Source organism: Lonchura striata, chromosome 2, assembly GCF_050655825.1.
Source record: "Lonchura striata isolate lonStrDom1 chromosome 2, ASM5065582v1, whole genome shotgun sequence".
Classification (NCBI taxonomy): Eukaryota; Metazoa; Chordata; class Aves; order Passeriformes; family Estrildidae; genus Lonchura; species Lonchura striata.
In genome coordinates, this window is record NC_140704.1 from 44,055,794 (window position 1) to 44,078,788 (window position 22,995).

Genomic DNA, 22,995 nt, shown 5'->3' on the forward strand with positions numbered 1-22,995 from the left:
TTGGGTTGGGGTTAACTGGTTGGTGTCTAGGAATGGTCAGTTTCTGGCATTAACAAAACATAACCTCCCATTCATTCCTGACACACAAGAGAACAATCTCCCTCTGATTTGAAAGTGAAGAGGGAATTTTAAAAACATAACAATATGCAATCTCGATTCAGATCCATTTGCCATCTTCTAGTGATGCTTTTCAGGCATGAAAAGCAACTGACTTTCCCACTGTGAAACTATTCTTTATAAATGTCACTCATAGAGATAAACGTGATGAAATTCTGAGTCTACAGTTATATTCAGATGTGAAATAAAGATTTTTTTAAAGTTTTTTATATGCCATGATCCATTATTCTCCATAAAAAAATAAATTAGATTAATACTAAGATGTTTATTCATTGGAATGGTAATAAGTGCTTTCTAAATCATCAAGGTATTTCAGCATGGAGAAGTGTCTGGAAAAGGAGGAAGCATCTAAGCATAAATAATGAATTTCCAGCAGCTTTTCTCTCTATTCCTAGCACAGACCAAGAACCACAGAAAAGATTATTTTTGTGAATAGTCCATCAAAAGTCAAATGTAGCACATCTGGCCCTTCTAAATCAAAGTGCTTTCATATTAAGTGCTAAAGGTCTTGTTGAAGCAAGCTCTCTGCACTTTTACACAGACTCCTGTGAGTGCCTAGCTGGCTATGCAGCCCTTCCAGGCTGTTTGAATGCTCTCTAAGCACTGACAGTCTTCACTGTGCAAGATGTGATATTGAGAATATGAGAGACTAAAGGCTTTCACAACTATTCGTAAGCACTAAAGTTCATAAACTGATTTAGCTTTATATTTATCCTCTGGTCTGGTAGTTGCTTTATTAAATACACATAAACATGTTTCCAACTGGTTTTCATTTCCAACTGGTTTTCCTCAGAAAATCAGCATCAGAAAATAGATTTTATTATCTCTCACTGCAGTATCTCTCACACCTATATTCCTGTGAAGGAATTTGTGGCATTTGCTGTTATGAACACTCAGCATGCAATCAGAGAGCACAGATAATAAAATCTAACAGCCAGTTGCTGTTAGACATCTCTGCTCCCCTTCATGTTCTATGCATTCCCACTGCACTGTCTCGTGTTAGCACCAACATCTGTCTGATGTCTCAGGAGACAGCTTAAGATTCAAAATCAGCAGAAAATTAGCCCTGCAAAATGCTGGAAAACTTTCCTGCCACTTGGTTCCCTGAATCCAGCCACTGAAGGGACAGACATGTACCAATGACAGCACAGGGATGGAAGGGGGAGAGGAACTAGTCTAGACTATAAAGCACAGCCACCCCCTTGGTGATAGCTACTCACTAGGTCAGATGAACTGTGCTATCAAACCAGATGTGTACTATATACTTCTCCCAGCCAGGCAAAGCTTTTTCTGCACCACAGCCTGAACCCACACTGCTGCATCTCTGGAGGAAGGAGAGGGTGCCAGCTCTATGTGAGCCCTTGCCTCATTTAAGGTTTCACACTGAGCAGCAACATAGCACACCAGCTAAAAACTGGTATTCTAGCTATCATTCTACTGTTTATATTTAGTATAAGAACTATTATACTGATTCTGTGATTAAAAGATTATTTTTAAGGTCACTTTCACTCTGGCATAGTCTAAAATTTAACAGTTTAACAAACCACCATGCACTGCTGGCACCAGTGCCTGCATTCATATGACAATCAGTGGTGGAGAAATGAGCATGATAAAACTCCTTCCTTCTGGTTGTAGAGGTCTGAAGCTACAGCTAACTCTGAGCTTAAAGGAAGGTTAAGCTCCTAAAGAGAAGTGGGCTCATGACGTGACAAGGACTCTACCAGAACCCTTCTGCAAGCTGCTCTGCACCTAAGGTTGCCTTCTCCAATTTCCCTAAGCAGGCATCAGACCAGGAGTTACTGAACTTTCTTCTGTTTGTGCTCTGAAAAAGTCAAAGCAGTTCACAGTGCTGTCACCTTCTTGTCACAGAATGGAGATAATTGGGTACTAAGGAAGATGAAACACTGGGAAATGGAAATGGAATTTTGATCCTAACTCTTGCATCACCCACAGCTCACTCCAACTTTCCTTCCTTCAGCTCCTCCAAGTGAACAGTGGCTGCTGCATCACTTCCCCTACATGCAGTAGTGCTTCATGCCTCAGGCTTTATAAAATGCACCAAAATGCACAGGGAGCAGCATCCTGGCAGGACTTGCTATAGCTAAGGAATGGAGAAGAGGCGGGCAAGCACCATTTCACAGGGAGGAGAGAAAAAGTCCTTGGAGTTCTGGGGGTAAATATGTACCTGAGCAGAGGCATTCAGAGCGCTGTGTCTTGCCAAAGGCAGGTCATACAGGTCAGTGATGTACAGCGCAGCAGGGAGCCGTGTGCTGAGCTCATGCTCCCGGCACAGCAGTGTGCTGCTCTGGATTCATTCCTTGCATTACAAACATCACTTCTGCCAGTCTGTGCCTGCGAGCCATTCTTCAGCCAAGTGTTCTCTGTGCAAGTACTGAGGAATATTGAATTTGAGAAAGGAAAAGAAAACCACAAAAAATGACCTTTTCCCTGCATCTAACTTTTGTACACAATAAAAATTGTAATGGTAAAAGCTGATGCAATGCATTTGCATAGAAATACAAATGTCATGCATCAGCACATTTTCACAACTTTAAATAAAAATAAAACTAGAGGTGGGAGGTAAATACAAGCATAATTGCATAACTAATGCTTCCTTTAAGGCACTGAGATATGTCTTTAAATCGGGATCTAAGCCTTCCGAGGCATAAGATGTTGCTGCTATTTTCCATTATTTCTGCTGAGTCTGTTCCAGATTTAACAGCTGAAATGTTTCTTGGTGCACTGCTCCTGACAGGTATTAAGTTTCTAATCCAGAGCTGGGCATTCCAGCCTTACAGTACTGTATTTGCAAGAGAAAAGTGACGCAGATGCTAAAAGCTGCAAAAAGGCGTCGGGTTTACATTCTCCACCCTGATAATGGGACTATCCGTCATAATACAATGAAAATATTTTACCAGTTACTGAACTTCAAGAAATGATTGGCTTAGAATCAGGCACAGCACTGTGCTTAGTACACTATTATGTTATCTACCACAAAAGCTGAGGGACACAAACTGTCTGCTTAGCTGAATGGTATCCGCAGTGCTGAGCCTGCAAGTCCCAGCATGGGGCAGTGCTGGAGGTATGTTGGCTTCCCAGGAAATAAAGGAGCACGAACACAAGGGAATGTGCACTTTGACAACAGGAATGCCAAACACTCTTCCACACCCAGCCATTTTTCCCTGTCACACCTTCCACATGACCTTCTACTCACTAAAGGGGACAGCAGGAAGAGAGTACCCAGGAGGCACAGAAAAATGAGATGTTACTACCAAATTTGCTCCCTACTTCAGTAATGACTCCTATCACAAATGGAAAGTGTCACTGATCACGTGACATTCTTCCAATTCAACCAAATGAATTGTTATGCTTGCAACTTTTAGCTCTCTAGGGCCTGCTCTATGCAGGCTCAAATCCTCTAAGCACACAGGTAGTAAAAATACAAGGAGGATATGGGGTGACACATAAAAAGAGGATTGTAACACATTTCCAAAAGGCAGAATGATTCACTACAGTGACTTGGTAACTCACAGCTACAAAACATTTCATGAAGACATCGTGTATTTAACCTCTTTCTGCAATGTCAATGGCACCTTGCCTATTCTTTCAAACAACCTGAGAAATACAGATGGAAAACAGTAATTAACAGCATTGTCATGGACATAAGTTGAGACTGTCAACCTCCAAAGAGTGGAAAAACTTTTAATTTATATGCTAATACACACATACATAATTATTTAAAGTGAAAATACAACATGCAGAAAATTATACTAAATAGCTCCAGAATACAAACATGCCTACTTTTATACAATTGTAACACAAATCAATACATATTTGATGGGTAATTCTCATTTGGGCTCACACTTTACCAGTAGGAACTTCTATCTCATTTAGATGGCTGATGAAAGGAATCGGAAACAGTGTTTCATGTAATTATTTATGAGTCATGACAGATTGAGGATGTTTTTCCAAATGTCCTGCCTCAAAGCTTTTGACGTGATTTGAAGCCACAGTGAACATTTTAAACACACATATTTTTTTCCAGAGTTAAAGGTCACTACAGTATCCAAAGTGAGATGTAACAAGATGCAGACACCAACTGTGAAGTTTGTTTTCCAGCATATATTCCCTAAGCTTCAATGCCAGTCAGAAAAGCAGCTAGGAAGCTCAGGCCAACACATCCAGACATCCTAGACAGAGCGGTGTTTCAAGACTTACTCACTTAACCACACAGACCCAAGTTGAAAGTTAAATGACTTCCTTGCATCCTGTGCAATGACAGTGTAAATCCACAAAGCCCTGCTGGGGTGTGGGAGGCAGTGCCTCTGTCCCCACAGTCCACACTGGGAATGAATGTCACCTTTCCTCAAGGGCTGGGGGAAAATGGGCTGGCCAAGCAATGCCCTGAGCCTGAGGCACCAGCTGAGGACTGCTGGGGCTGCTCCAGCAGGTCTCTCAGCCTCCTTGGAAGGGGTCGTGACAGAAAGGGCCTGCACCCAATGTGGGAAGCATCCAAGGGCTTCCATAGGAGCTACTCCTGGTCTCACAGAATTGTTAGTGTTGGAAGGGATCTCTGGAGATCATCCAGTCCATTCTGTTGCCATGGCAGGATGACCTAGAGGAGATTACATAGGAAGGCATCCAGGAGGAGTTTGAATGTCTCCAGGGAGACTCCACACCCTCCCTAGGCAGCCTCTTCCAGTGCTCTGCTATCCCCAATATAAAGAAGTTCTTCTTCATGCTAAGGTGAAATTTCTCATGATTTAGCTTATGACCATTGTTCCTTGTCCTTTTACTGGGCACTGTGAAAAAGAGCCTGGAACTCTCTTGTCACCTGCCTTGGAGACATTTATGTAAATTTGTAAGACATTCTCTCTGTGTGTTTAGAGTGAACAAACCCAGCTCCTGCAGTCCCTCTTGCCCTCATAAGAGAGATGCTCCAGTCCCCACATAGGTAAAACTCAGTCTACGTTGAAACCTCGTTTGCAAGCAAATGTATGTGGCTCGTCTGGAGATGGGCTGGATCTCGAAGCCAAAAGGGAAGCCCAGGCGCTGATCATTGCATCAACGACCCGAGACTAATACCATGAAAATTCTCCAGACCAATATGTATCAATGCTGGATCCCCGTAACTACATCAGGAGATTCATCGACACCGGACACTGGATTGTTCCATCCCAACGCCAAGAAAAGACATTTCATCAACGTCTGGGACTCTGAATGGGAAGAAAAGGACTGGTTGCCAAAACCCTGTCCTCGGGAGGAATTTTCCCTACAAAAACCGCTGGTACCAGGAGGATGGTGTGGGGCATAGAGGGAACCTCTGCTGAGGCCGTCTTCTCTGTTACAGCGCCGATCCCGGTCTCGGCACTGTTCTTTCCTTGTGGCTGGCTAGATAGAATTTGATTGCAAAAGAAATATTTTATTTTTCATTTTAATTTGCCTGGACAAACTTTCATTTATGACACCCGCATCATCTTAGCAGCCCTCCACTGCACCCCGTCCAGCAGCTCGCCCTGACGAGCCCCGCACTGGACACGGCACCGCAGCCGCGCCCTCACGGGGGCCGAGCCGAGGGGCAGGACCGCCCCTCCCGCCCCGCGAGCCCCCGCCCGCGCGGCCCCGGCCCTGCCCGGACGCGGAAGGGCGCGAAGGGCCGGCGCGAGCCCGGGCCCCGAGCGCGCACGCGCCATCCCGCCCGGCTGGGCCAATCCGCGGCCGCTTCGCCACCGCCCCCCCCCCCCACCGCGCCCGCCGCGCGCGTGCTCACGCGCCTCGACGTCGGCGCGTTTCGCCCCTCTCTGGAAACGCCCCCGAACGGCCGGCGGCGCTCATTGGCCGCGGCGTGGCAGCGCGTGCGTGGTCAGGGCCGCGGCCCCGCCCCGTCTCCCCTCAGCCCCTCCGCTCCCTGCGGGCCGCGTCAGGCGTGGGGTGCGCCGGCCGCCGGGCGGGCCTGGGCAGCAGCCGCCGCCGCAGCCGGGTGGCCGCGCTCGCCGAGCAGCGGGAGGGCCGCGCCCCTCACCTCTTGGCCCGGGCCGCCGCCGCCCTCCTTTCCCCCCACCGGCCGCCGCCATGGCGGAGACCGAGGAGCGGAGCTTGGACGACTTCTTCGCCAAGCGGGACAAGAAGAAGCGGAAGGAGAAGAGCAGCCGAAGTGCCGCCGCCGCCTCCAGCGCTTCCAACGCCGGCTCCAACGCGGCGGGCGCGGCCGCGGGGACCCCGCGACCGACTGAGGGCGGCGGCTCCGGGGCCGCCGCCGCCGCCTCCAGCGCCGCCGGCGGCTCCTCGGCCAAGGCGGCGAGCAAGGTGCGGGCGGGGAGGCCGCGGGTTCCTGCCGGCAGGGGGCGCCGCCCCCGCCGGCCATGCGGCGCCCGGGGCCGCGCGGGGCTGGCGGCGCTCCCGGCCCCGCCCCGGGGCCGCCGGGCGGGCGCTGCCGCCGCTTCTGCTGCTGCCGGCGGGCTGGGGGCAGCCTGCGCCGCCTGTCCTTGCCCTGGGGGAGGCGAGAAAGCTGGGCCCCTTCCCGTTCTGCAGCTGCGGCTCAGCGCGGCACTCCCGCCCAGCTTTCTGGGTGCTGCGGCCGGAACCGGAGGTTTGCGTCAGGTGCCACCTGGGGCTGTGCAGCGTGGCATGTAGACCTTGGCGATAAGATTCCCCCAGAGTCCGCTGAGCTCTGTGCCTCGTTGCCAGGCGAGGTTTTGCTGCCAATACGTTTTTTCGGGGGTTTGGGGTTTTTTTTAATGGTTTGTTTTTTTGGTTTTTTTTGTAATGTAACCATGAGAATGCAGGAGAAGCTTAAGAGTTAGTAGCTCTCTGTTTCTTCCTCTGCCCTTGTTCTTTCTGTCCACAATATCAGCACTGAAGTAATAAAATTTAAACAGAAGTAGTTATGAGAGCTCTAATGCTGTATATTTTACCAAATACTCTACTATCTCCTGATGGTTTTACATTGTGCGCACTTGCATTACCTTTGTGATACCTTTATCTGCTGTAAACCGGACAGATAGGACCTAAAAAAAAATCACATGTGCCTTTTATCTCTATTTCTGGTTTGCTATTTTTTGCCTTTTGGTATTGTTTTCCTTTGGAGGCCTCAGCACGTTCCCTGTCTTACTGCTACCAATCAAATCTTTACCTCTATGACATTATACTCTCAGAGTATAAAAAGATGTCTTGTGAAAGGGTTTTTGAACATTAGATACCTTGTTTCCTTCATGCTTACATAGAGGATCAGTGATTTAAAGATATTGTCTTGTTGGGCTAGATTGATACAAGAGCTCTAATGCTGTATATTTTAAAATTAATTTTAAGAAGTACTCTCCTCTTTTCTATTGTTTAACGTGGAGAGCTTGACACATGCAGTAGCTTTCTAAGTAGATGAAGGTCAGTGCTAATCTTTCAGCTTCTCGTCTGCTCGCTTGCAAAATATTTGGCTTTGGCTGAAGCTAGTACTTGGATTAGAAACAAAAGTCATTAAATGTGAAAGGTATGTTAGCTTGGAAACCAGTGTTTCCACGGAGATGGGGATGTAAGAAAACTAAAAGATTTTAGAGCTGTAGACTGCTCCTCTTCTAGAAGACTGAATCTTCAGCAGACATTGCAGTTAACATGAGCTCACTTCCTACTTCTGCTGTTACTCTAAAGCAGGTCAAAGTTTCTCTGATGGAGACTGACTGTGAAGGAGAGCCCACCACAGGGCTCTAAAAGCAGCTTTTTTCTTAGCTGTTCAGTGGAAAGGGGACTACCTTTGGCAGACTTTGCTCACAAGGTCTTCCTATTTGGAGTAATATAACTGCATTTCACAAAGAGTGTAAGAATTAGGTAAACTACTAATTAGGATGTGTGTGTCTTAAAGCTGGGACTGAGAACATGGGAGGACTGCTCATCTGTTCTGGTCCATTTCTGGTCTGCCTTAATAATCTCAGACTCTCCTGATGACACAGTAGGATAAAATTGTCTCCACTTAGGTGAGTCCCTCTTTCCCCAAACAAACTCCCATTTTAAAACCCTCAAGTGGTTCTCTTGAAAGATACACATATTTTGTGTACTAAGATTGCTGTGGTTTTGAAGCTGACCTTTCTACTGTTAAGAAAACACTGCTTGGGAAACAAGGCTGTGAATGTGAAAAAGTCAAATGTACTATTACTAATCTTTGTCATAAATCTGTTAAGGAATTCCAAGGGTTCTTTTTTGTTTGGCTCATGAAATAGGTGATAGAAAAGTGTATTTAAAGCTTTATGTGCATTCAAGCTGTTGCAAAAGCCTGCTGTTAGTGAAAGGGAGAGGTCGTGCTCTTGTGTTGCCCTGTCATGACTGCACGGTTCTGTTCCATACTTTGTTGTTCCTTGACTTCCTGGTGTGCTTTTGCTGAGGTGATGTGGTTTTCTTTCACTTGATTGACTTTTCGCTGGGACATTTCTTAGCTGTTCTTGTGAGTTAAAGTCAGCTCTCAGATGCAACCCAAGTAACACAGTAATTTAGGGGATGAAGGTGTGCAGTTCTTTCCCCTCTTGTCAGTGGGGCACACAGATTGGTTTCTCCTGGAACTGTACCTTCACCCTTAGGTTTTGTTTTAGTTATATTCTTCTTTTCTACTTTGGTTACAGAGAAAGTGATAACTTATATTTTTCTCCTCCTACAGGAAGAAGATGATTGGAAGGAGTTTGAACAAAAGGAAGAAATTGATTATAGTGGTCTTAGAGTTCAGTCCATGCAAATAAGGTACTGCTTTTTCTTCTTTTTTTTTCTTTAGTCTAATCCTTAACCAATGTCTAAAAAGCATGGGTGTTTTTTTCAGAGCTGCTTCTATGGAGTCCAGTTAAAGAGAGGTTTGATATGTTTCTGATAGTACACAAGTTTGCTACTGGGTAATTAAACTTTGACTAGTCTCTGCCAATGTTCTCTTTATTTTCTAAATATCTGTGCATACTTTAGATCTGTTTTGTTTGGGACTCAGGATTTTTTATTAAAAATGCTTAACATTCTGCTCCATAAAGATAGTCAAGTAGGAGTTTCTCAGAGTAGTACAGGATGGTGATTCCCACTGAATCGTTTGACCACTATAAGGGTATTTGACTCAGTCTACTCAATATCTTCAGTTTGGAAGCAAATTCCCGAACATTGCACTTTTATTTCAAAAACTCAAAAATACAGTTGTTAAAAGTGGTGTCTCATTATAAGATGCCACAGTATTGTGTTTATTAATCTAATCCACGATTCTTTGGTTTTTTTTCATTAGACTTTTCCTATTGTTTGGTGCAAAGTAAGTCTATTTATGTCTGTCCTGGTTAAAAAAAAAAAAAAAAAAAAAAACTTCATCAGGTCAGAAAAAAGGCATTTTATGACCTCAGTTGTATACTGAGAATGTCAGATAATCCTTGTTGTCCAGGTATTGATGTTCCAAATAATGTCATCTTAAAATCAGGCTACCTGTAACCTGTGCAATAGATGCTTTCTTCTGTTTGAGCAAGTCTGACATTTCTGGAATTATTTACTCTTTTGGATCATAGCATTTTCCCCACTCCTTTCAGTTAACTAATCATTTGGGCCATTTGCATGAATTTGCTCCACAAGCTGTCCATGGCATTGAAGTGTCACAGCAGATAATCACATGTCTGATTAGACAACCAGTGAGCTGCAGCGTGTCTGACTGCTGGTGCTATTTGACTGAAAAGCCTCTACTTTGGTTTTCCAGACAAAGGGCCAGCATTCCAAATATTTTTCATACTGTGGCAGATTTTCAGGCATGTGGAAGTTTTTGCCATTTTGTAACCATTCAATTAGTGGATTCAAGGGAAGAGTGGAGAAGTAAGTAAATGGAAGAAAAACTCACTAGAGATTATAAATTATCCATCTCTGGAGGTCTCTTTGATGAAACAAAGATACAAAGAATGTCTGGTGGGGGTGGGATGCTCCCTGTGCTTGCACTGTTGTTGTTAAGTCTGTAGACAATGCTTCTGACTATTATTTAAAATAAGGTGTTTAGGCCCTTGGGCCACCTTGCAACTATGCTTGTTACTATGTTTGGATGAACTGTGAAAGGCCATTTACAGGCACTTTTTTCTGTTCTCTGACCATTACTTACACAGAAAGCTTACACAGATCATGGTTAGTAGGATTTGGTGTATTATAAACTTCTGAATTCACACGCTGCTGCTGTTGAGATCTGTGTCTTGATTCTTTTCAACGGTTGTACCCTCCACATCTATCCTACTTTACTACACAGCTTTCTGTAGTAGCTTTGGCCAACAAATTATTTTGTGTGTCTGACTACATCTATGCAAAATAAAATAGTCTAAATAAAATACAGCCGAGCTTTTGCATTGAGTCTGTGTTTTAAAAAATTACATTTTTTTGTCTTGTGCTCTTTTTTTTCCCTTTTTTTTTTTTTTTTTTTTTTTTGTTGCCTGCTTTAACAAAAGAAATACGAGTTTCTTTGTAGGTTGTATATTACCCATTCATATAAGGGTGTTTTTTAGGGGCTTGTGATTATAGGAAAAGTGAGTTCAGGACTTGAATTCTTTCAGCACTACTCCACTTTCTTCCTCTTGACTAAAGCATTTTATGGAAGCTGGACTTGTAGACCTTTCCTGCTTTATCTTGTCATCTCTTCCAAATGCATGACTGTGTTAGTAAAAAAAACCCCTTTGTGCTCAAAATAAGATGCCAATTTCTTTGATCACTTTGTTCAAGTTGAATTTTTAAAATTATTATCCTTTTAGGAGCTTTTTTCCTTTTCAGTTGCCAAGTTATGTAGCAGCATGCCAGAAATTGTTCAGATGGAATTGCTAGTACAGTGATTACAGGACTAATGCAGTCTAGTTTAATTTATTATCTTCAGCATGGCAGCCATGGAATCTTGTCTTAGGGGATTGTGTAATCTCTGGCAAATCTTAAGCCTCTGTTTGTAAGGTGCTACTGATTATTTTTCTCTTACAGTGAAAAAGAAGATGATGACAGTGAAAAAAGAGAAGAACCTGGTGACAGTTGGGAAGAGACTGGTGGTAGTGGTGGTGTAGACAGATCATCTGGTCCTTGGAACAAGTCAGCTCCTGCACCAGCCCCTGTTGTTGAACCAATTGGTAAATTAAACTCGGACTTGTTCTTTTCCAATCAGAAGTACATCATGTTGAATGAAGCTGCTCAGTGGGTGAAGCTCAAGGAACAGCTCCTGTTCAGGCACCTTTTAATGAACTAATGGCTCTTTTGGCATGCTAGCCATCAAGGAAATCTCTGTGTCAAGGGATCTGAGGAACAGAATTGAATTTAAAGTATCTGTCAGATACTTTAAGGTTTTTTTATTCCCAAAATCAAAGCAGGGGGAAGCAGTCTGTCATTGCAGGAGATCCCTCTGTTTTGCAGTCTGTAAAATACCTGCTGGAAGCATTTCTGCTGATCTAAAAATGCTGCTTTAACACTTAGTGGATGTTCAGCCAGTATCTGATCTATTGTGGCCATTAGTAGCACACTTTTCAAACCAGTTTTTAAAATGTTGAGAACATGACATTGCAAAATTGATTATTTTAACAGGATAGGATTGGGTTTTTTTTAAGTACAGTTCATTAACATCAGTGGAGATAAACTACTTAGTCATCCTCCGAGTTCAGAATATTCTTTTCCACTGAGAAATTAATTGAAAAATAGCCTATGTTCTTTCTTGTTTGTAAAGGAGGTAAATCTAATTAGTGTTATTTCATCTAAGATTTTTTACCTTAAGTGCAAACTACTCGGGCAGTCCCCTCTGCATCTGGAGAGGTGTTTTAAATAAGATTTTGCATCTATATAATTATGCGTTTAGATCTGTTTTAAATGTGTTTAAATTGTTGCTAATAAATTACAAATGAGAAACGTGAAGTCCTTGTTAGTAGTTCAGATTCCCTAAGCTTTGTGAGACAACACACTGGAGCCACATTTCAATTTGACTGAGTGTAGGTTAAGTTAGGTGGCACCTGATTTCCTGCTTTGTCTAAAACTTGCTTCCAAAACTTAAAAGATGGAAAAACATACTTGTAATATTCTTGTCATTTCTTCTTTGTGGAGTTCTGTTTGTGTGTTGGTTGTTTTGGAGTCTTTTCAGCTATGAATGCAGCCTCGTTCTTGTGTGTGAATCTTGTTGTTTTTCCTAGTTACGGAAACTCCAGAACCAGTGCAGACTGGTGGCGTGTACCGGCCGCCAGGTGCCAGGGAAGGTGGGCGGCCACGGAGAGCACAGCAAGGACCACCAGAGATCTACAGTGACACGCAGTTCCCCTCACTGCAGTCCACTGCCAAGCTCCTAGACAGTCGAAAGTAAGTGCATTCCACTGATCCCCCAAGAGATTTCTAACTGACTTCTCTAAGTTTTTATTTTGTCCTAGTGCTTAAGCCTGAATCTTTCCATGAGATGAAATAAATAACTAAGGGGTGATAAATGTATTGTCCAACTCTGTTCCTGTGAAATAACTTTCATAGGATGTAGCCCAATGAAATAGCCAAACAAGACTGCCAGTTGTGTTCTTTGACAGCTGAAGGATTTTGCCAAATATTTTTGCTGTTGACAGCATCTGCTTTCCTCAGACACTAGACTAGCCATGGTGAGGCTCTGTGTTACTTCTTCAGCAGACAGATGTAGGAAGTCCTGAGCTTGCAGTCTTGTTAGAGATGTGGAGCTGGTTTAACTGGAGGAGTCTAATATAACTGCAGATCAATACACTTGCTGTTTGAGCTGTGATTTACAGCTCAGATTTAGAGATGTACTCCCCCAGTTTTGCTGAAGTGTTTTGTATTACGTGGTCCTGAAGATTTCGGTCTCACCCTATCTTTGAATCCTGATCTTTCTATAACCTTATTCCCAGTAGAAGACATGGCTAGGCCAGTACCTAATTCACTTAGGGGATGATTTTTTGTTATTGTGGTTTTTTTTTTTCCCTCCTGCTTGCTATGTTACTGTTTAATACAGCTTAGGAGAAGCTTTGTTTCTTCTGGGTATTTTTTGGTGTAGCAAAGGAGACATGCTGTTATTAATGCTTTGTGATTTGAATGGTGCAAATTGAGCCAAGATGAAATTCTGAATGAGCATTCTAGAAAATTACATCTGCTTTCTAGAACCTATTTTTCATAAATGCACTTAAATTTACTTTGAGACTGTTAATGTAAACTGTACTGGGTGATGAGCTTATTTTGGAGATAAGGTTTTAAACGGGAATATTTAGGTGTACTGTTAAACTCTAGATGTTAGTGTTTGTTCTGTGTTTGTAATGTTGTTGGGATGGGGTGGAAATGGACAAGAAATTCACAGTTCACAAGTTAGTAATATTTACTGATTACATTTATTTTCCCATAGGGATAAAGAAATGGAGAAGAGCTTTGAAGTAGTAAAATACAAAACTAGAGGTAGGGATGAGGTCTCAAAAAACCAGGCACTTAAACTTCAGCTAGACAACCAGTATGCTGTGCTTGGGGATCAGTAGAGCTGCACACACATTTACAATTAAGGAATGCTTTTTTGGTAACCCTTCTACTAAGGTAACTAAACTACAGCTAACAGCTATGATGAACGTGCCACCTTATTTCTGCTGGATCTACTGCAGCAAGTGCAGACTGCTTTGACATAAGTGATTGGTTCTCCTGCACTATGGAAGCATAATATGTTGCAACTTCTCCATTGGATATGGGGCAAATTAATGTAAATGATTGAACAAGAGTCATCAGTGTGCTTTAATTGCTCAGAAAGATACCTACAGCCAGTGGTCATTTCAAAATCTTTTTATGTTCAGATACTGAGCCTTCGTAAAGGTTGACTACCTCAGACTTGATGCACTCATTGTGGACACCATGTGGATCACAACTTCTGGAAGAGAAGGTTACAGCTGTTTTAGTGGCCATCTGAAACTTGAAACCAGCTCTACTGGATTCCTGTCAGAAATCCTGCAGAAGTCAGCCATTTGGTTCCAATTTGCTATGACAAAGATTTAAGTGACCTTAATGACAAACCTGTTTGTTCCCCTTCTGAGGAATCCTGTCATGTGTAGCCATAGCCTACTAGAGACTGCTGGAGCGTCCCATACCACTCATACTATCCAAGTACAACAGAGCTGTAGTTTGTTTACCTTTCTAGAGTGCTGTACGGAAGTAACTGCAAAACAAATTAAAACTCATTCAGTATCAGATTTGAGGAATTATGGGTTTGAATGGTTTGTTTGCATTAGCCATTTTCTAAGTTGTCTAAGTATTTTTTTTCTATTATCCACAAAAGAAATGCCTGCCTTGTTTCTGATATCAATGTACAGTATATTCAAATAATGGTAAAATGTAGTGAAATAGGTTTTTTTTTTGGTTTTGTCATGAAGTTTGTCTTTCTCCCCCTAAAGCACTAAGACTTAGCATTTTGATTTGACACAGAGGTATCCAGACTCCAACTACAGTCTTCAGAATTTTTCCTTTAATAAGGAGACATGTAGCAGTAATGATACTAGATAAAAACTGTTTTTTATCAAAAAAATGTATTTGTTTATTGAGGAGTGATGCTTACTTGATAAACAGAATAACTTTATATACAGAGAGATAGCCAAACAAATCCAGCTTATCAGCTTTAGTTACTTCCGTGAAGCATGCAGCTGTCTGAGGCAGCAGTCCTCCAGGTATAACTCATAAACGGTGTTTATTCACAATCAGAAAGTTTGGTAATGATGGAAGGCAGTGACTTCTTAAAGTTACTTAATTTAGTGGAAGTAGGCAAAATGGCACTGGTACACTAGGAATATAGGACATTACCTGTAACTGTTTCAGTGAACCAAATCTGTCAAGTACCAGAAGTGTTCTGCTGTAACTGCTTTTCTCTTCTCTGAATTTTTACATCAGAAGCAAAATGAAGTACAATAGTGGTGTGCTCCAGTGTTGAGGTTTCTCAGAGTAAATGCCAAAAAATAGACCCAACATCCATAAGAGTTGCCAATGGCAAGAAAAACAAGGGAACAAAACAAAGCTTGCTTGTGTGTGTCAGAGTACTGTGTATGTGCAGAAGATAAGGATAGTTCAGGAATCACCCAGTTGGGTTCCCTTTGACTAACTGCTGACTTGCTTTAAATTTACTTCTCTGAGGTCAATGCAGATTTTACTGTTGACTTCAGTGGGGCTGGGGTTTCACCTGGTTCTTTTGAGCACAGACTAAAACTGGCCTTGCCCTTGCAGAATTAACTGTCCATAAAAATTCTGCTAGAAGCTGCTATTAAAGAGAGGGCTCAAGAGACTATTCCTAAAGTTGGAGACTTCATTTGGAAACAAAACCCCACTGAAAGACTGATACCAATACCTTGGACTCTGAGCCATGTATCTTCCTTGAAAATCCATTGTTGCCAGCAGAAGTGTTGTCACAATTTCTGTGGAATTCATGGTAAATGGACATGTCACTTGATGGGGTAGAAAGATGTGAAGTCTTATGCTTCTCCTGATGCTCTGAAGAGATTGCAATCACTAATGCACATGAATAGAGTTCTAGTCTCCTGTGTGAAGGGTAGATGAGACTGTCCATTGTACCACACATATTTGAGGTTTTTGGTCATGAATCCTGGCAGTTCAAGAAAACCCTGTAAAAGTTTCAAATCAAATAAAATGGAAATATACATGGATTCTGGAGTCTAGTGAGTCTTTACGTTTTAGTTTGAGCTCATGACTGCAATAACAGAGGAAAAAGCATTTGGATCTCTTCAGGGATAGGCATTGGAGTGGGCAGTTGTCCTTACTATCAGGTGGTCTCTGTTTCAGAACTTATAGCAGTGCTTATCAATAAAACTTCTATTTATGCATAGAAGTTTAGCTTGCTACTTGGCACAGTGTCTTCTTGCTCCCACCACAGAGGACTGGTTTGAGGTTGTGAGCTGAGTATAAATAAAGCTTTGATTTGCTTTTCACTTAAAAGTACCTCTGCTGAATTAAAAAAATGGGGAAAAAAAATTAACCTCTGCATAGCTGCTATTGCTGGAGCCCATCAGGTACTGATAACTAAAGGTGTTCCTTTGGGGGCTTCTCTCAAGCATATCATTCCACTTTCTTTCTGGAGGTGTGAGGAAAAAAAATCGGAAATGCAGCAGATTTCTGTAGTACAGAACGTTGAACTGTTTTAAAATAAGTGTTTCTCATGTTAAGTTTAGCTGCCAGCAGCTATCAAAATGCCAGTTGTCAGTTTCTTCCTTGTAATTGCTCTGCATGCCTGAAATTTCGAGTCAGTGCTCTGCAGAAGCTGGATATGCATTGGAGACTCTTGAAGTCCAACTTTATCCTGGTTTGTTGTTGCTTTAATTCGAGGCATGCTAAGAATGTCCTTTTCATTCCTTCAAAATGCTTGTTCGAAGGCTTATTCAATAAATGAAGGGTTGTCAGTTGTAGAAATGAGATTCTAGATACCAGTCCAATGGAGTTGTGTGCCGCTTCAGGGACTCCCTGGCATATGACATGCTTTTATGGTGGGTTACTTGTTAATTCCCGATTTAAAGGTTCTGTTTTACTTTCTCTGGCTTAAAATAAAACATAGCCATAAAATTACCAGCTTGCTGGTAAAACATGGAAATGTCCAGTGCTTACTGGGAAAAGAAGTTTGTGTTTCTCAGCGATACAGTCTGTATTTAAGGATGTTAAAATGCTATAAAACAGGTAATTTTAATGAAGTTGGACTTCCCAAATGCCCACTTCAGGTATATGGAATCTGCATGTACTTGAGCTGATGATAAATATAGGAGAGGATTAGTTTTGCCCCTGCCCTTCTCTCCCTCTTTAGGGGTGTCATGTTCAATCTTATTCACAAATGAAGAGGAATTTACAATTAAAAGTGACTGCCTCCTATTACTTCAGTTTTGTATTTGTGGCTAGCTTTACCAGTCATGTCCACGATGAATTTTTAATTGTAGCAATTGTGCTAGAGGCCTGACGCCACAGGGAATAGGGCTTTTGGTATTTGACTGCATGTGTCAGCTCTTGGAAACTTTGACCACACCATGGCCGAGACCCCTGTGCTGTTCAGGTCAAGTAAACACAATATAAATTTGATTGGGCTGCACATCTTTGGAGTTTGCTTATCTGAGCTTTTGCAATAGTTGTAGCTTTTGCCTTTCTAATTTCTACCTGTTTGAGCAGTTTTAAACTTGCTTGTGGTTTTCTTTCAAATACCCTAACTAAAATGGAGCAGGGATTAATAGGGCTTTGTGTGCTTAAATAAGGTTGCTTACTTACAAAGTAGAAGTATTATTCTCTCCAATATTGACATGATCAGAAATTTATACCTTATTGATGCAAGAAGCTAAATTATACCAAACCATCTTGAGTACTATATTATCTTTATGAACAGCCACGATCCAGGTTTTGTTGCTGAACTGTAACTTAGTTCCCAAATTCTCTCTCACTGTTTTCAGCTTTTAATGTTACAACTTGTTCTTCATGATAAATAGGGGCTTTTATGTGGCAGTAGAAGAAAATAATATGTGTACTTAAACTTCAGGTATATGAATTAGGTATGTACAGAGGGGATGGAATCTGACATATAGTTACAGATAAACTCCAGAAAATGTTAAAAAGACAGCTGGTCTGTATTGAGGTTAATAGGAGAGCCTGCAAGCTCTAGCAGATAGAGGTAGAAATTACAGCAGAAAACAGAACAAAGGAGTCTGTCTGAAGTTTGGAGTCTCAAGCATCACTTTTAGGTCTGCCATGTTCTAAGTGAAATAGAGCAGGAAGGAAGATTAATAAATAAATAAATTAGGGAGAGTGGAAATTATACAAATAAAACATAGGTGCTGTAAGAAGAGAGGGATTAGGAGGGTCTTTTCTAAATTATACCTTTAAGTGCATAGCCTGAGGCAGGGAGTGGAGTGTCAGATGTTGGATAGTACAAGTGCTGTGTGGGTAAGCACTGCTTGCAGATTCATCTGCAATGTGACAGATTAATCTGACTTTAAATCAGCAAAACTGTTTAAAGTTCAGTACTTAGAGAAAGCAGCTCATTTTATTTCCTCCTTTAAATGAATTGGGAGAACGTGTTTAGAGAGAAGGTAGGATTTTACATTGGTATGAGGCTGACCTGTTGCCTAAAGAGAGAACTGAGGACAAATTTCAAGATGGCTCAACAATCCTCTTAGGAATTAAATTGTGTATTTAAGAAAATTATTTTTCACTTCTGCATGCTTAAAGGCTGAGATGTTTCAAATAGCTATGAAGAATTTTTTTAACGAAGTAATTTCTAAATGGTACATACATTGTGGGTTTATCTTCAGTTGCTTAAGAGTGTGTGTGGATGCAGCAAGGTTAATGAAATGAAGTTCTGCTTAGCCAGAATACAAATACTAAAAACATATCACAGTATTAATGAGTCACCAGAAGAAGTAGCGTGTCTGGAATATTGGATTGGAAAGTATCATCTAAAACAACTGTGCACTGAAAAGAAGCCAAGCCCATTTTGTACCAAGAGCATGGGAAACATGGGACCAAGAGAGTGGGATTTGGCCTAAGTTTTCTACTGAGCTGCTATGTTCAAGTAATTTAGTTTCACTTTGCCTCAGTTTCCCCAGCTGTACCAAAATAACCAACAACCTACCTCACAGGGATGTTGTGAGGCCAAAGCTGTTCTTTGTCAAGGGCTGGGGCTGATGGAAGGTTCAACAGAGGACTATTAAAAGATCTTTATATTAGCTTTTATTATAGTATTTTAATACTACTTTGGCAAAGGCTTATTTCTATGGAATGTAATATACATCCTATTTAAGTATTATGTAATTTGACTTATTTTAGTATGTATGAGTAAGGAAAAAGTTCAGGCTGAGCACTCAACTGGTATTTCCTCTATTCAATTATCTGTGCAACCCAAATGGCATATTACTATAAGGCTCTTTGTTTTTATGTGGAACATATAAGAATCAATATTGCTTTGTTTTGTAAACCCCATGACTGAAATAAAATCCTGCTCACAGTTGATAGCCATTTCTTATAATGTGGCTGTTTTAAAGTTTGTTCAAATCATGTGAACCAGAAATGTTCACTCCTGATGCTAAAGGGGTATTTTGTCATAGGAATGTGTATTTCTTCTCCATGTGTAAACACTTTTTCTTGCTCTTCATTCTTTCCCTTACTGAAGTTGAAATGGCATGCAGATACAAAGGAAATAGGGAGAGAGAATAATCTTCAAAACTTGTAAAATCTGGTATTAAGGCAAATTGTAGAGAGGGGAGTGAACAAAATGGAAATAGTTGGCCATGGAGGGGGTTTTATGAAATAAACAAAGGGAAGAAGTTATCAAAAACTTAGGTGTGAGAGCAGAATAGGTAAGAAGAAGGAATACAGATACAGCAGAGTGATTATCCTACTTACTGTCTCCTGATTTATCAGTTAGCTGCAGCTGAAGTAACATGAAGTAGTAACTTACAAATATGCCTTTGTCTGCTTTTGCTGGTGATTTCAAGGTTCGTTGCTCAGCTTTTACAAAGGGGCTTCAAATAGAATCAGAGAACAACACTATGGTGGCCTGCATGCAGACAAATGAGAGCTCTTGTAGGTCCTGGACAGAAATGAGGCCCAGCAGTTACCTGCTCTTATTGACATTTTTATCATTGAAGCATCTCTAAGACAGTCGTTAATGTGCTTCAGCTGTGACAGTTCTCTGTCAGAAATTATTACTGTTAAACTTCAACACTGCTAAAATGTGGTGGTTGCTTCAGAGAAGGTGTTGAACTAGCTGAATAATAAGCACTGCAGAATAACATAGGGCTTTTTGGAATATTTATGATGATGGTAACGAGTGAAGTTAAGGTCCATATATTTATTGGTAGGTGGCTTAAAATGACTTTGAAGTATGTATCTTACATGGTGGGAAGGAGAATTGCTTTTAAGATGTTTGTCATCTATCCCCCTAACAAATAAACTACCTTAGTTTTACTGTCCTTCCAGCTCCAAGGAGCTGCTTCTACCATTCTCTTACCAGTTTCCTGCCTCATTTTTCTAATATGTCACTTTTTTTAAGGTGCTGAAGAAACAGCAAATATTCATTATCACCTCTAAGAGAAATAGATGCTGTAATATTTTTCTGTATTGTTCTGTCTTTAATACAGCCTAACATCTTATTCGCTTTCTTGACTGCAACTACACAGTGAGCAGATGTCTTCATCAAGCTGCCCCTGGTGATGCCTAGATCGTCCCCTTGAAAGATCACAACTAATTCAGATTCATGTCACAACTTCTACCAGAGCATGTATGAGTGGTTTAAAACTTTTCCAGTATTTATTGCCTTGGTTTTTCCTGTTGACAACTCACTCCCCCGATTTGCCAAATTTAGTCATTTAGAATATCTTAGCAATCACCATCACCCAGTAACTTCCATGGGGATTGGCTTTTGCCATTTGATGTACTGAAGTCTTCAATTTCATGTATATAATCCACTCTTCTGGTCAGTGAGTAGCATGGCAAGCTCTTACTAATTTTTGCTCAATCTGATGTTTTCTATTCCTTTTCATGTCTCCTATCTTCTGTACTGATTTTCCATTCTAGCTGAGAGCAATGAAGTCATCCCATTACATCTGTCTGCTTTATTTCAAGTAACTTGCCTACAGAAAACTGTTAGTTAAAATATTGTCATAAGCTTATTTTTTTAATTAAAACAAACCACCTATTCTGTATATCTTTCAGAGTATGTACTTTATAGCAAAGGGATTCAAACCATAAAAAATGGCTGATACAACAGAACAAATTTATTGATAAAAGGGCAAAATACGCACGTGGACTCCCAGAGTTTAACTTCACTGGTTTCAATAGATTTATTTCTGTCACACAAGGTCAATTTCATTAACATTTGATTTGAGACCAAAGATTTGGGATCATTTGACATCTAGGTGTGACAACCACAATCAAGTTCCAGTGAACAAGCCCCATAGAAACTTGTTTTAAACTTCTGTGTAATTCTCTTTGTGCCAGAGATGAAGCAGATGCATTACTATTGTTTAGTCTCTGGCCAGCAACCACATGAGCTCAGCCATGCTCAATCTAACATACTTGGGATAGTATTTAACTGGATATTGAAACTGCATTACAGTATTTGAGATGAAGCAACACTGGAGGGCAGATTTAGTCTTTGTGGTTTGTTTCATCTCTTCATGCTCATCATCTTGTGCTTTAAAGAGCATGGAGCTGTAAATGATGTTTTCTTTAAGCACTGACTGCATTTCCCAGTCATGTTTACAGATACTAAAGATGGATCATAAGGGCAGACTCAAGCCTGGTAGGATGTACAGCCTGGCCCTTGAGAATTGCATTACCTCAGAGTACCACATCCTGGAGAGCAGCTGCCTTCCAGTACTAATGCTATACTGGGTTGAGAACAATGTACCTTGGATTCTGCATCCAAATATCTGTATCTGTTAGGTGTTCTATTACAGCAGTACTCTGTCAAAAAAGTAGTGGCTGCTGGGAGTTGATGAAATTGGCCAAGGGAAGTTGAGAGTTTTTTACTTTTTGAGGATGTGGCAGGGAAAACAGAGCAAATGAATCTGAGGGTAGTTAGAATGTAATACTTCATAGCTTCTCCCATGCCTCGAAGTCTCACCTCTGCTGGTACTCACCAAAGCCCTGTCTTGCCACTGTAGCTCAGCACTGTTACTTACTAACTGCCCAGTAACCTTCAGGACTGACAAGTTCTTTGACCGTGCACTGTGTCTCTACTCTAGGAATTGGGAAAAGGGCAAAGTAGCTTTGGAAACTGGCATGATGGTGTTTTCTAGGTAATGGGCTCTGTTCAGTGATTTTCCTGGAACTCAAAACTCAGCAAAAATCTCAATTTGGCCTCTCTTTGCCCTAGAGTATTCCCTCCTTCTGTTCATCTACATCATTATCATGCCAAGGATTTCTTAGTCAGGTGCCTGAATTATTCTCTTATTTAGAAAGCAGCAGGCAAGAACTCCTGAGTCTTGATCATGCTGCATTGTTTTTGTCAGGGCTGAAGTATCACAAACATTGCAAAACTGCCTAGCAAGTAAATGCAGTCTCCTTGAAGAGCTGAAACCCAGAGAGCCTCAAAGGCTATGCAGGATCTGAATTCCCATGGAGTACAGCAAGAGAGGCAGTAGCACTGTTCACAGTACAACACAGCTCAGCTATGGAAAGGAGTAGGGTTGCATGACTGGTAATGCTCTAGCTTAAACAAAACTGTCTTACCTGAACAGCAGGTATTAAAAAAATTAAAATGCCTAAAGCATTTTAAATTTTTTTTTTTCATTAAGAAATTACTGAGGGAAAATTTGTAAGAGGATCTCTAAGTCAAAAGAAAAAAAAAACTACATTTGTTTGCAACAGCGTACCAGAATGCCTCAGCACCAGACTTAATATGAAGAAATTATGGTAACTGTGGGCTCAGTGTAGTGAGAAAAAAGAATTATACTGTCTGTCTGGGAAAATTGTTTGGCTAGGAGCCTATGAAGCACAGCAGAAACTGTTTCAGCAGAGTTCAATATGATCTGTTTCTGAGAATCCCTGTGTGGCCCCCACAGTTAACACAGGAACCTAATGGTGCCTGTATATTTATATAATTGTGTTAACAGTCATAACTTAAGTTTAAAACCTGAGTGATATATATTTTTGTCAGTAGATTTTTTTACCCTGGTTTACCTATCATGACTTCTGCATATGACAACTTCTAACTGTGCAGTGCACACACCTGTTGTCCTTTTGTCCCATGGTAATGATATTCAAATTCTGTAAAGCACTTTCATGTTTCCTGTGAAGAAAGCTGAAGAAAATAAATTTATCTTAACAGCACCAACTGAATTTCCATCTCCCAGGTCTGTCTTGTGTTGTGTTCCCCTGTGTGTGGCATACAGACAGCGGTGCGCTGGATGTTCGAGGCCCAGTGCAGAAGAGGAGCTGGCTCTGGCTGGA

General features: G+C 41.4%; 1 protein-coding gene across 3 annotated transcripts; it reads left to right on the plus strand.

Moving 5' to 3' along the window:
* Positions 1-5,977: 5,977 nt before the first annotated feature.
* Positions 5,978-22,884, plus strand: CDV3 (CDV3 homolog). 3 transcript variants are annotated; one of them, XM_021531254.3, is made up of 5 exons: positions 5,978-6,423; positions 8,756-8,835; positions 11,053-11,195; positions 12,240-12,402; positions 13,436-19,056. In XM_021531254.3, the coding sequence occupies exons 1-5, from the start codon at positions 6,190-6,192 to the stop codon at positions 13,560-13,562; spliced, it is 747 nt and encodes a 248-aa protein (XP_021386929.2). In that variant the 5' UTR covers positions 5,978-6,189; the 3' UTR covers positions 13,563-19,056. The 3 variants fall into 3 exon arrangements, with proteins under 3 accessions (XP_021386929.2, XP_021386930.2, XP_021386931.2); XM_021531255.3 differs by lacking the exon at positions 13,436-19,056 and adding an exon at positions 20,181-22,884 and having other exon boundaries at positions 6,012-6,423; XM_021531256.3 differs by having other exon boundaries at positions 6,012-6,423; positions 13,869-19,056.
* The last annotated feature ends 111 nt before the right edge of the window (positions 22,885-22,995 follow it).

What these genes read in the sequence shown, in the direction of transcription:
- CDV3 (XM_021531254.3), top strand. Translation starts at nt 6,190, where the DNA reads ATGGCGGAGACCGAGGAGCGGAGCTTGGACGACTTCTTCGCCAAGCGG. An exon ending in GTTCAGTCCATGCAAATAAG is followed by an intron (nt 8,836 to 11,052) that starts GTACTGCTTTTT and finishes TTTCTCTTACAG; the next exon opens with TGAAAAAGAAGATGATGACA. An exon ending in CCCTGTTGTTGAACCAATTG is followed by an intron (nt 11,196 to 12,239) that starts GTAAATTAAACT and finishes TGTTTTTCCTAG; the next exon opens with TTACGGAAACTCCAGAACCA.